General features: G+C 41.3%; 2 protein-coding genes across 13 annotated transcripts in view; one reads left to right on the top strand and one right to left on the bottom strand.

The window, feature by feature from the left end:
• F2 (coagulation factor II, thrombin) overlaps window positions 1–12523 on the top strand; it is a 236153-nt gene that overhangs the window by 71202 nt on the left and 152428 nt on the right. The window lies entirely within an intron of this gene.
• The window catches only part of AMBRA1 (autophagy and beclin 1 regulator 1), a 165735-nt gene that overhangs the window by 99145 nt on the left and 54067 nt on the right, over window positions 1–12523 (bottom strand). For 7 of the 12 annotated variants that reach the window (XR_009454462.1, XM_059709499.1, XM_059709500.1 and 4 more), the window contains 2 exons: window positions 5828–5914; window positions 1078–1257 (listed from right to left, as the gene is read on the bottom strand). The exons of 2 other annotated variants lie outside the window; for them this stretch is intronic. Coding sequence is in view for 9 of the 10 variants with exons in the window: in XM_059709499.1 (XP_059565482.1) it covers window positions 1078–1257; window positions 5828–5914 (267 nt within the window). In the remaining variant the exon portion in view is untranslated. The remainder of the gene's footprint in view (window positions 1–1077; window positions 1258–5827; window positions 5915–12523) is intronic. 3 more of the 12 variants (XM_059709497.1, XM_059709503.1, XM_059709501.1) reach the window with 2 other exon arrangements.

The following is a 12523-nucleotide window of genomic DNA, read 5'->3' as shown; positions in this document are numbered from 1 at the left end:
AACTGGTACAAAGGGTATTCCCACCTTTTCAGTTCTTTCTGGCAAAGATATCGCTCAAACACATCCTAAAGCTCTGTTGTAAGATGGCGCCTGGGGACTATTCATTCAGCTCACGGAACAGAAGGTTGAGGGGAGACAAGAACTCTTAAGATCCCAGACCTGACCAGGCTATGTCAGGACAGAGAATAAAAAAGAAAAATGACTGACAGGCTGTCCTAGTCCAATACTGCCAGTAAAAGAGGAGGAAAAAAAATACTTAAACACCCTTTTCTCTCTCGTTTTACATGTTTGAGAATACCAAAAAATAGGAATCAAAACAAAAGTCAATGTCCAATCCGATACAAGCCAGAAAAGCTGTTTCAGAATGGAAACAAAGAATGGCTAGAAAGGCCAGGAGCACCAGGTCAGGGAAGGCAAAACCCAGAAGTCAAATTGGGGAGCTTGAATTCTGGAGCCTGGGGCTGACCCTGCTCCTTTAGCTCACCGGGTCTCCCAAATACCAACTAAAAAGACCAGAAGAGGAAGGAATCACCTCGCAACCCACCACATTAACCTGACAGGCAACTTTCAAAGGATCCTTATTGGGGATGGAGGAAGAGTGAGAAAGTTTAGGTAAAGGAGTAAAACCTCAAAGTACCAGTGTGATCAAGGGTTCTAAGAAAACTCAACTTTTAGAAAATCTGAGTATTTTCTTTTTAATCCCTCAATACCTGCTCTGCTTAAGTGAAAGAAACACCAAGCCTCCTGCTCCCTGTTGTGAACACAGTCCACGCGATGCATTCCACAGGCACTGGTCACACAAAAGGGAGTAAGTACAGCAGCCATCTTCTCCCAGTCTGGCCCAGGGCCCAATGGACTGCCTCTTCCCACAGATCCCGGTGAATCAGCCAACTGCCAGAGGTGGGCGTGCCCAGGGCATTTTAACCCTCCCGTCCCTCACCCCATCCTATAACTCATAAATAGTAATTTAAAGGTTTGAAGCTAGAATGTCAACCACTGCTGCTCAGACAGTGACCAACTTGGAAGCACTCCCAGCTTGGGAGCAGAGGGAAGAAAGCAAGCTGAGTATGTACTTACTCAAAGTCCTCAAATTCCAAGTCGGTTCCCTCTACTGATGGACCCTGGTTGTCTGAGGAAGAGGAGGAGGTGGAAGAGCGAAGCCGGTTCTGTTGGTAGCGCATGGAGCGCTGGCGAATACTGTCTCTCCGTGAAAGATACTGGATCATCCTCTGAGCGTAGTATGCAGCAGGAGATAATCTGAGAGAGACAGAGATGGACAAATACAAACTAGCACTAATGTGGGGGAAACTGTGAAAGACAGTAAATCCAGTTCTCCCCTGGCTTCTCCCTGCTGAGGCGAATCCAGAGACATAAAAAATAAAGGGCATTTAACTCACCAGGAGGTTTGTACTGCACAATATGCTTATCGGATTACCACCAGTGTTTCTGTTCTGAGATAAGGCAAAGAGACTGTTTAATCAGTCCTTATCTGGTCAACAGCTGTCCCCTCCCAAGAGAGTAACACTGGACTTTTCTTTTTAGTTTCTTAAGGGACCGACCCCCTTTAAGACTCACAGCCTTCCCTCAATCATCCATACCTAAAATATAAGATATAAAGGGATCACAGCAATCATCAACAAGTCATCTCTTCTTAGATGAGGAAGCGGCCAGGAGACAGGAAACCTGAGATCACTAACGAAGGCATGTACAGGCATTTTCACGAGGACCCCTTTTTTCTCCAACAAGCAGACATGCTCCAGATTTGTTCTAGCTCCTTAAAATGATCTCTTTGAGCTTCTTATCTCTCCTTTAACAATTTATTCATAGATATTTGTAATAAAAGATATAAACTGAGAGTAAAATATACTTGGAAAAACCTAAAAGGATAAAAACAAATTTTTCTGTCTTATAAGAGAGCATCAGAGGCTACATGGGGACTGAGCAGTACAGAAGGCAACAGTCATTGTTTTTCTTCTCCCTTACTAGACTATTCTCAGGAAACAGTCTAGACCTACGTTCTTCCAGCTGCTTAGTATCTTCATATTCCATGAAAATGTCAAGTGTCCCATACAACTTGCCACATTCCCTTCTTTGTCAAGTTTTCCCTCCATCTTCCACAACATCGTTATATAATTTGAGGCTATTAACTGAGAGTGTGAGAGACAAACAGTAGAAGAATGTTTTATATGATAGTATTAATAGGATTACTAAGAAATTTCCAAACTTAAAACCTGCCTGAGGTACACACTGACTCAACAATTCCACTAGAAATTTTATCCTACAGAAACACACAAGGATACAAAGATACAGAGAGATTAGAATTAATGAAAACCTGGGAAACACCCCAAATGCCCATTAACAGATTAAACAAACTATATCCATACAAAGAAACACTATACAGCTATTAAAAAGAACAAATTATCCCTATCTGCACACATGAAAGCCCTCTAAAATATAATTTTAAATGGGGGGGGGGGGGAATGGAAGAATGGTACGTATATACTAATATATATATATAAACAATATATTTCTGTATTTAATTAAAAGGGAACACAGCAATCCTAATGAGGATTACTGAGGACCTGAACTTATATAATGTTTAAATATAAAAAGAAAAAAGTATGTCTCTATTTTTTTTTTAATGGAAACCTGGAAAAATTGATTGAGAATGGAAATAAAAGAGTTATATCCAAATGGTAGGAAAAGTATTTACAAACATCTTGCTGCCTGACCTTTCATTACCCCTGACAAAGTCTCTGGGCAAATCTTCAATAAATCTACTGACTCAGGCCAAAGGAGATCCGGGAGTCAACTGCTGTAGGAACTGAGGCTGCTTCTCAAATAACTGTCATCAGAGGTGGTGGTCCTGTGGCCAACCATCAAATGGATTCCCAAGCAGGCCAGCTGACAATCTTTGGAACTCAAATGTCTATGTTATGAAACAAGATGCTGCATTTGGCACCTGAGTCCAAATTATCTTTACATAGCTATCTTTATACAATGGGTGGGCATCGGATGCACAGATGCTTTGGCCAAGGTCATGAGAGTACAAGAACCATTTCTTAAAAGTCTTAACTTGTAGAACTTTCATTATTCGTTTGGGCCTGTTTCCACGCATTTTGCAAAAATCAATCAAGAATCCTCTATTTTCAACAAATAGAAGTCAATACTATTGAGTTGTTCCTATATCTACCAAATACATTTAAAAAAAAACCTTCCAGCAGAAACCAACTATTATTGCCTAAATTCTCAAGTCAATCAGTCTAGAAAAGAAAGTAAAAAAAAGTTTCAAGAGGAGAATAAAGATTGTTTTTGGAATTGATTCTGAAAAGTGACCACAAGTACACTCATTCCTGAGTTTATAACCAACCCTAATGGGAAAATCTTGCAAATATTATTGGTGATAGTGGCAGAAATAATGTTGAAGCTGACAATAAGATTGCTATTTCATGTGCAGGGGCACAATCTCAGCACTAGGTAACCCCAACTATTTATTTCACTACTAGAGGCCGGTGCACAATACTCGTGCACTGAGGGGGGCGGGGAGGGAGCCCAAAACCCAGCCTGCACCCTCTCACAGTTTGGGAGCCCTCAGGGGATGTCTGACTGCCGGCTTAGGCCCACTCCCCGCAGGCAGTCAGACATCCTTAATGCTGCCGTGGAGGCAAGAAAGGCTCCCGCCATCAGCCGTGAGCCCAGATTCTGGCTAAGCAACGCTCCTCCTATGGGAGCGCACTGACCATCAGGAGGCAGCTCCTGTGGTGAGCATATGCCCCCTGGTGGTCAGTGTGTGTCATAGCAACTGGTCATTCGGTTGATTTGCATATTAGCCTTTTATTATATAGGATAGGACAAAAATTCCCTAAGCATCAATGATTTTTTAAAAAGGATTCTTGGCACAATTATTAACTACAAATACATCCCTATCCTTATCCTTTTGGATATCCAGAGGGCAGCTAAGGATCTGAATGCTGAGATGTCTCACAAAGGCTCTGGCCTATACATACTGTGCACAGGGTGAATCTAAGAGAAAAAATAAATGAAACCACCAGTAATGAGGTAACAATCCTCCTCCCACTGAAGAGCTGGATAACCATCAAACTCTGAAGTGTTCCAAGGAAAAATTTTAAATTTTTTGTGTTCAAAGGGAAAATGTGAAAACATCAACAGTATAAAGTATGATACTTTCTGTGATAAAGAGCTCTGAGTAGGAACAAATAACATAAAAGGAGGACAAGCTATGGTCTTTTTTTTTTTTTTTAAATTTTATTTTATTTATTTATTTATTTTTATTGCTTAAAGTATTACAAAGGGTATTACATATGTATCCATTTTATCCCCCCGCCCTAGACAGTCCCCTAGCCTCTCCTATCACCCAGTGTCTTATGTCCATTGGTTATGCTTATATGCATGCATACAAGTCCTTTAGTTGATCTCTTACCCCCCTACCTCCTGCCCCCCAACCCTCCCCGGCCTTCCCGCTGCAGTTTGACAATCTGTTTGAGGCAGCTCTGCCTCTGTATCTATTATTGTTCAAAGCTATGGTCTTTAAGAATTACTGGTAAACTCTGTCAGGTTAAAAATTCTGAGAATGAGATTTCCATTGCAATCCTAAGAGAACTACAAAAAGTTCTCTATCTCATTGTTTCAGAGTATTTGATTCATGTGAAAATATTCCTTTTCTTATTTAGGGCTTGTTATTTTCGATTATACGGACTAAAATAAATGTCCTTGCTTCAATCATCATCCAAGCTGTCTACCTATTTTCCAAGTCATCAATCCCCATGTTCCCTGATCCTTGGATTCGTCAATCCAAAGGAAGAGGATAATGGGGAACCTTTTCACTAGTATCTCAGAAAGAATGCTCAGCATCATGACATAGCTGTGCGAACAACAAGATCATTCAATACCCTGGAATCAACTTGGTCTAAAGGTTTTTCAGACTTGAAATTCTTAAACCAGAGCAAAGCTCATTTAGCTTTATGTGACCTGTATTAACTTGCCAACCCCAACATTATAAACACTCTTTTCTTTGGGCAGCGCCTCACAATGTGCTCTGGCACTGCCTAAGTGCAGCTTATCCCTTCTTTAGATCATTAACAATCAGTAAGTCCAGCTGTGACAACCCCAAAGGGCTTCTCACTATAAATGTTCATCAACTCAAACACTCCAAACTTGGTACTCAGTTACCAGTATCAGGTTAAGGCGGATCTTCAACTCATTTGGATTTTTTTTATTTCTTCAAGAATTTTTCAAATGTCTTCTAATCAGTATTAAGTCAAGCATTTAATGAAGTTCCAACTTGTTATATTTAGTTCCATTTGTCAGTCATCTCTTCCTTCAGATAGTCTCAAAAAATTCAACAACTAAATGAGCTTGATTTCTGCTTTCTGATATTCTAAACTCTCTCTCAAATGAGAGCAAGAAGGATTCTTTATCTGTTTGAATTTATAGGTAATTTCCCTATTAATAAATACTTTTATTTCCCTTTTTGCTGTCCATCTGAATGGCAACAGTCTCACTGATCGAAGAAAAAAATATATCCTATCCTGTGACTCTGCCAGTGGCCTCCCCAGGTCCCTCCTCTAGTGCCACATTCACAGAAATGAGCCCCAAAGGATAAGAGCTCAGTCACAACTCTGTCACCAGAGGTTCTGTTCACTTACCTGCAATACTTCCCAATCACCTGAACCACCTGTCTCAAACTGTAACTCAAGAGTAAAAGAGCACCAGGACCAGAGAGGCACAAAATGGGGCTTCCAGCAATTGGCAACCCCAAGGGCAGCCCCTCCCCCCCACCTAGTGCCATTTCTCACTTCAGCCTTACCTCGCTGGGTCTGGGTAAATTGGGTGCTCTCTGGATCCTGCTCCATCATAACGGGATAATGAAATGAGGGAAGACTCCAGCAGCCTCCTAGCAGAGATTAAAAAAATGGCAATAATCCCTGTCAATTACCAACTCAGAGGTCATTCATTAAGGAAAATGGGGGGTAAGATAAATAACATCCCCCTTTGCAGCCAGCTAACACCTGCTACCTGGGATCATACCCTTCCTGCAAGCTAAGTACTTAGAGACATAAATAAGTGAAGAGCTACAGAGCTCCTACACTGGATATGGCCACTGTATTGTGTAGAACTGCTCTTCAGTGAGAAATGAACAAATACTTCAGAGACATGATCTTATTTCTATTTGCAGTACTTCCAGGTAACAAATAGGAGATTAGAATCAACATGTGAGGGGGAAATTAGGCATACTAGAGATTATCCTGTAGTGCCAGCATTTATCTTGGTGTTCAGTACCTCCATGTCATCCTAATCCACATCACCTTACCTTCTCATCTATTCTGCTCACACCCTTTTTGTAAGAATTTCTGGGACTCTCTTAACAATTGACAAAAATTGCTAATTATATAATCATAAGTTCATCTGATCATATGTGATACACATATTTTATTGAGCACTCTTTTTGATGCAATACTTCCCAATGACCTGAACCACCTGTCTCAAAACTGTAACTCAAAAGAGCACCAGCACCTGGGAAGTTAGGCATTACTATATATACACGAGAACACTGGGCTGTCGGGCACACAGCTATGAGTGATAGCACTGAGACTCCAGTGAAGGTCTGTCAGCTCCAAATGCTTCAAACCACTATGCTATACTGCAGAACCTTCTGGGCTCCAGGCAGGTAAAAGTGCGTATGTATCCACTGTGAATCCAAGCTAGAATGTGGGCTCAGTATTGGTGGATCTGACTATTTATTAAGAGTAGTGGGGGGGGGGGGGGGGTTGGGGAGATAAGGACACATGTAATACCTTAATAAAATAAAAAACAAACAAAAACAAAAAAATAAGTAAAGAAATGGTTATTAAAACAAACAACAACAACAAAAGAGTAGTCAGAAATCTGGACTTTTGCACAAAATCTCCTGTTAAATTTTAGCTAAAACAGTTTTCCCTTTTTTGTATAACATGGGCCAGTTAAAAAGACATCTGCTAAACATGGGCCATGGGCCCCCCAGGCTGCCATGTCCGCCACACTGTTTCCCAGTTCAAACGTGCCTTGGCAGTCAATCAGGCTCCTGACATGGAACACGTTCCTAAGGAAATGGTCTCAGCAAGAAATGCACATTGCTCCTCTCAGGCAGCATTTTGCTCTCTGAGAACAGGTCTCTGGCTCCCTGCCAGAGTCTTTAAAGCAGATCTGCAGAATAAGGACAGCAGCTACCAATCTTTTACAATTGACTTAATTCAATTCATTGTTATTAAAACCAGCTGGCTCCAGGTATAGTCATGTCCAGTCACTTTATGCCAGCAACTGGCTTGCGGAAGCGTTTCCTCCAACAGCCTGGAGAAGAGGTACAGCAGAGGCCTGTCAACCTGGCTTGCTACCTTTCCCACCCAGGAAAACCAACTGTGAAATGTTTCCTACCTAGACTAGGCCTATAATTCCCACACTTAAAACCCGCGGTCACCAACCTTTCGGACCTCACAGACCACTAGTGGTCCGCGGACCACCGGTTGGGCACCGCTGCTTTAAACCATTCTACCACTGAAGAGAGAATACAATTTAAGGATGAGGAAGAGAAGACAATAATAAAATACATCTTGCCCAACAGGCGTGGCTCAGTAGATTGAGTGTCATCCCATATATCAAGAGGTCACTGCTTCAATTCCAGGTCAGGGCACATGCCCAGGTTTTAGGCTCCATGCCCAGTAGGGGGCAAGCAGGAGGCAACCGATTGATGTGTCTCTCCATATCTTCCTTCCTCTCTCTCTAAAATCAATAAAAATATATTTTAAAAGAAATAAAAATAAAATACATCTCTTTGGTTGAAAACCTGAATCCTCAATGATATCACTGTTTACAGTAGCAGAAATGGTGTTTCAATTCTAAGACATACTTTCTCCCCACATTTACTGTATCTGAAGTTGGACTGTTTTCCTTTCACAGGGGCACATAAAACAACAGCAGAGCATGTCTTTGAGTCCTGAAATACAGAATGTGAGAGGAAGGGGTAACGAGAGGTACACAGACTGGAGAAAAAAAGAAAAGCGAAATTATGAGAACAGTATTCAGGGCATTTATGCCATCTTAAATAAATAATACTTACTAATTACTAATAAATTAGTTCTATAGGAATCGGGTGAATGGAAGCAAGATCTGGGAGAGCTGACTGCCCTGGAACACCCAGAAGCTTCTTCCATCCCAAAGGGCTCTGGAGTTTAGTCCTGAACATCACTGCACCCTGTTGTGTTATCCTATAAGTGGCGGCTTAGAAAGCAGAGGCCCTTTGGCAAGGAGCATCCTCCAGCGTGACCAACATTTATCCTTCTTAAGTATTTTGCCTAGAAAATGATCCTGCTAAGTTAGAAAGCCAATCTGACCCTTCACTATGCCGAGGAGTGAGAGTATGAAAAGAGATGAGATGACTTTTTAGGAATCCTGCAAAGGAGAGTCTTGAACTAGAAGAGCTGAATTAGATCATTTCATTTTTAATGATTCCATTTTATAATCCTGCCAAGTTTACTTCCCACCCTAACCTCCAGCTTAACTACAAGACTTCTTTAAATCAGAGTCAAAACAAAATGTTAAGCTTTGTCTCTGGGAAGTCCCTGATGAGGTTCTTTTGGAACATGCATCCCCTGTGCCTACTTACTACAGATCTGTTGGCACCATTTGCTCCCCAAGCAATACAGTGGACTGGCAAGTCATATATATGTGACATTTTAACTGCTAATACATGAAATCAGGAGAGCCAATTACTATGACTAGCACATACTCCTCACCCCCACATAGCACTGATGAAACATTAAATTCTCTACAGCTTCAACACAAGAACTATCTTGAGGAATAAAAAATATTTTTCCAATTGGTGTTGAATAAAGAAAGAAATAGTAGACGAGTAAATATCACAACTCCTAGGAATGCCAAAGAAAGAGCTTTCTCTCCTACAGTTAGCTTTTTGCAAAGAGCCTTCAATATCCTAAAGCCAACAAACATGTTCAGATCTTCTCCAATCACTGGAAACAAATAACTACCAGAACTCGGTGACCTAAAATGAAAAGCCTGCGCCTAGAAGCTAAGATGTCACTGGTACCCATGATATAATTTCCCAGCCTGACTTTGATGTCTGGGTGATATCTGCTATTTCAGTTCAGAGGAGCTAAACCAGCGGTTCTCAACCTGTGAGTTGCGACCCCTTTGGGGGTCAAACGACCCTTTCACAGGGGTCGCCTAAGACCATCAGAAAACACATATATAATTACATATTGTTTTTGTGATTAATCACTATGCTTTAATTATGTTCAATTTGTAACCATGAAAATACATCCTGCATATCAGATATTTACATGATGATTCATAACAGTAGCAAAATTACAGTTATGAAGTAGCAATGAAAATAATTTTATGGTTGGGGGTCACCACAACATGAGGAACTGTATTAAAGGGTCGCGGCATTAGGAAGGTTGAGAACCACTGAGCTAAACCCAAACTAACGGCACCCCTCGACATAGGAAATAAAATCCAAATTCCTCAGCTTGGCACTCAAAGCTGTAAAGCCAAATTTCTCATTCCTTCTGGATATACTGTTTCTCTAGCTCAGTGGTTTTCACAGTTTTTGGTTTCAGAACTCCATTAACAGTCTTAAAAATTATTGAGGACCACCGAAGAGCTTTTGTTTATAGGGTTTTATCTATTAATATTGACTATATTTGAAATTAAAACAAGACATTTTAATACACAAACACACAGTTTGTTAGCTATCACACTAATAACCTCATTACATGGTCATGTAGCCTCTAGAAAACTCCACTGAACACTCATGAAAGAATGAGAGTGAAAAAGAAAGAACAGCATTTCAGTTCTGACTTAAGAGATCCCAGACCACACTTTGGGAATCATTGCTCTAGCTAAATTAATCACCCTCACTGTCTATTTATGTATTTTGCTTGACCATTTCTTCTTTCTGGAAAGTTCTTCCCCATCTCTACCTATAAAAATCCTTCACAGCTCAAATACCTGACTCTGCCAGCCAGAAGTTAACCCTCTCTTCCCTAATACCCCATTACATTTTGAAACCTCTCTTAAAAGGCCTTATTTCTCGAGTCACCTTGTACTGCAGTTACTTGTGTCTGATCTCTGTTGCTGGACCACAAGCTACATAAAAGCAGGTACTGGGTCCAAGTCACCTTTTTATCTTCATAAAATTCACATCCTAATTAACACATAATAGGAGACCAGTAGATACCTAAGATAATATATCAACAGGCCCATAGATTTGGAAGAATAAGCAGACATCTGATTGCCCCTCAATTACCCTGTGACTTTCAAAGGTTGCTAGCTGTCCAAAAACTCACACTGAAATTCCTGAAGGAACAAGGTTTTCAGAAAGTACTTAATCACCCTTCATCTCTTTGATCATTTAAGGTTAAAGTGCTGACATAGTTGTTCTAATAAATGCAGCACAGCCTGGTCCCTGGGTGGCTTATCCTATCCTATATAATAAAAGGCTAATATGCAAATTGTCCTCTCAATCAGGAGTTTGTCCAGGGGTGAGGCCAGAGAGCCAACTGCCAGTGGCCCTTCCCCTCAGCCGGCCCTACCCCCAATCACCCCCAATCAGCCCACCCCCACCCCGATCAGGGGTGGGGCAGGCCAGCCAACCTCCCCTCCCAACCCCAGGCCGGCCCACCAGATTGGCCCCAATAGGGGCAGGCTGGCCGGACCCCACCCATGCACAAATTCATGCACCAAGCCTCTAGTTCAGTGGTTCTCAACCTGTGGGTCGCGACCCCTTTGGCGGTCGAACAACCCTTTCACAGGGGTCGTCTAAGACCATCTTGAATATCAGATATTTACATTATGATTCACAACAGTAGCAACATTACAGTTATGAAGTAGCAACCAAAATAATTTTATGGTTGGGTCACAACATGAGGAACTATATTTAAAGGGCCAGAAGGTTGAGAAACACTGCTCTAGTTAAATCATAAAGTCAGAGGCTGGCTACTTGCCTGGGAAACTACCGCTGATACTCCTGGACAGTGTATTGCCAAAAGAGACCCCACAGGAGAAAGAGGGCAATATTTTCAGAGGGACGAAGGGGCAGGGGGCCAAGAAAACCAGGATGCACTCTTGCCTTCTTCATTTCTGAATCCCGCTCTAAAAGCTCCAGATCTCTGCATGCCTAGGCTGGGAGATGACAAGCCCTAATTCTTTGTAAAAAATAATTGTGTGTTCTGAAACGACACCTCTATTATGATTTTCAAATTGACATCTCTGCTTTAAAGCGGAGGCATCAGAACCTCCCCATTTCACACACTGGCAATTATCACTTACGTTATCCAACGATAGGTATTCATGTGATCACTGCAGGGCCCCCCAGTTTCTAGGGGTGTACCTGTAAGCACATGGTGCAGTTGCCAGCAGAGCCTGGCAGGCAATCTCTGCCCCTTGCTGTGGGGTAGACCAAGGCAAGGTGGCACACCTAAAAGGCTAATAACCTCAGGAAAAAGCCAGATATACTACAGAAAGAACTCACAACCCACACTGAGTGGATCAGCCTTATTTTACTATCATCAAGCACAAACAATGTGCTACACCAGAAAAACTTTAAAGCAAGTATGTTAAACTAGCGGCCGCCGGCGAGTTTGACATGCTTGCTTTAAAGTATCTTTACAAAACATTAATATATCCCTCTGTGTAATGAGCAATAGATGGTAAAACATCAGAGCACAACATAATCACACACCAAAAGGGAGGAAGCTGGAAACAGAATTCTTATGCAGTATGCAAATGTGTATCTAGCTATACAAAGATCTTGTCTGAAAAGCCAGCCAGATCCTTCTGAGAACATCTGACCTTCTGCTGTCTGGTGGGTAGTTATTTTCATCAACTGAAAAATGATTGGTTGGGAGAATGCTTAGCTCTTGTATATCCTCAACACATTGCACTATAGTTATGAAACTTCAATCTGTAATAAAAAAATCACTCTGTCATCATCTGAACTCAAATATCCAAGGTCATCTATATGGATATGTTTACTCTGCCTCCAAATCCATTTTCTCTGGGAGATTGGGTGGTCTGCTCACCGACCACAGACTTTTTTTTTTCAACTAGGGATTTAGATCAAAGGCTTTTCACTAAAGATTAAGTAAGAGTATATCAATGACAAGTTCCACAGGTATTTCTGATACTCACATGCACACATCCCCCCACAAACAGCAGCTGTGATATACAGGTTTAGACTTTAATTAAGAGGCAGTGAATCCTGATTGACTGCCCCCTCCCAATCAAGAAGAGATTTACAGAATCAATAATCCTGAATTCTCAGGTAATTTTGTTCAGAATAGACATTCCAAAACAGTCTACCTCTAGACCCACTAATTCTACAAAGAATACATTGGTAGAGTCATTTATTGTTCAGCAAACCTGTACATTTCCTCTTAGATTATTTTTCATATTCATGTTCCTGACCTAAAATTGAAAAATCCCTCAACCAAGGACATTTGCTCTTAAG

This window comes from Myotis daubentonii, chromosome 9 (assembly GCF_963259705.1).
Source record: "Myotis daubentonii chromosome 9, mMyoDau2.1, whole genome shotgun sequence".
In the NCBI taxonomy this organism is placed as follows: Eukaryota; Metazoa; Chordata; class Mammalia; order Chiroptera; family Vespertilionidae; genus Myotis; species Myotis daubentonii.
Note: the sequence above shows the minus strand (reverse complement) of the source record. Positions and strands in the feature narration are given on the sequence as shown.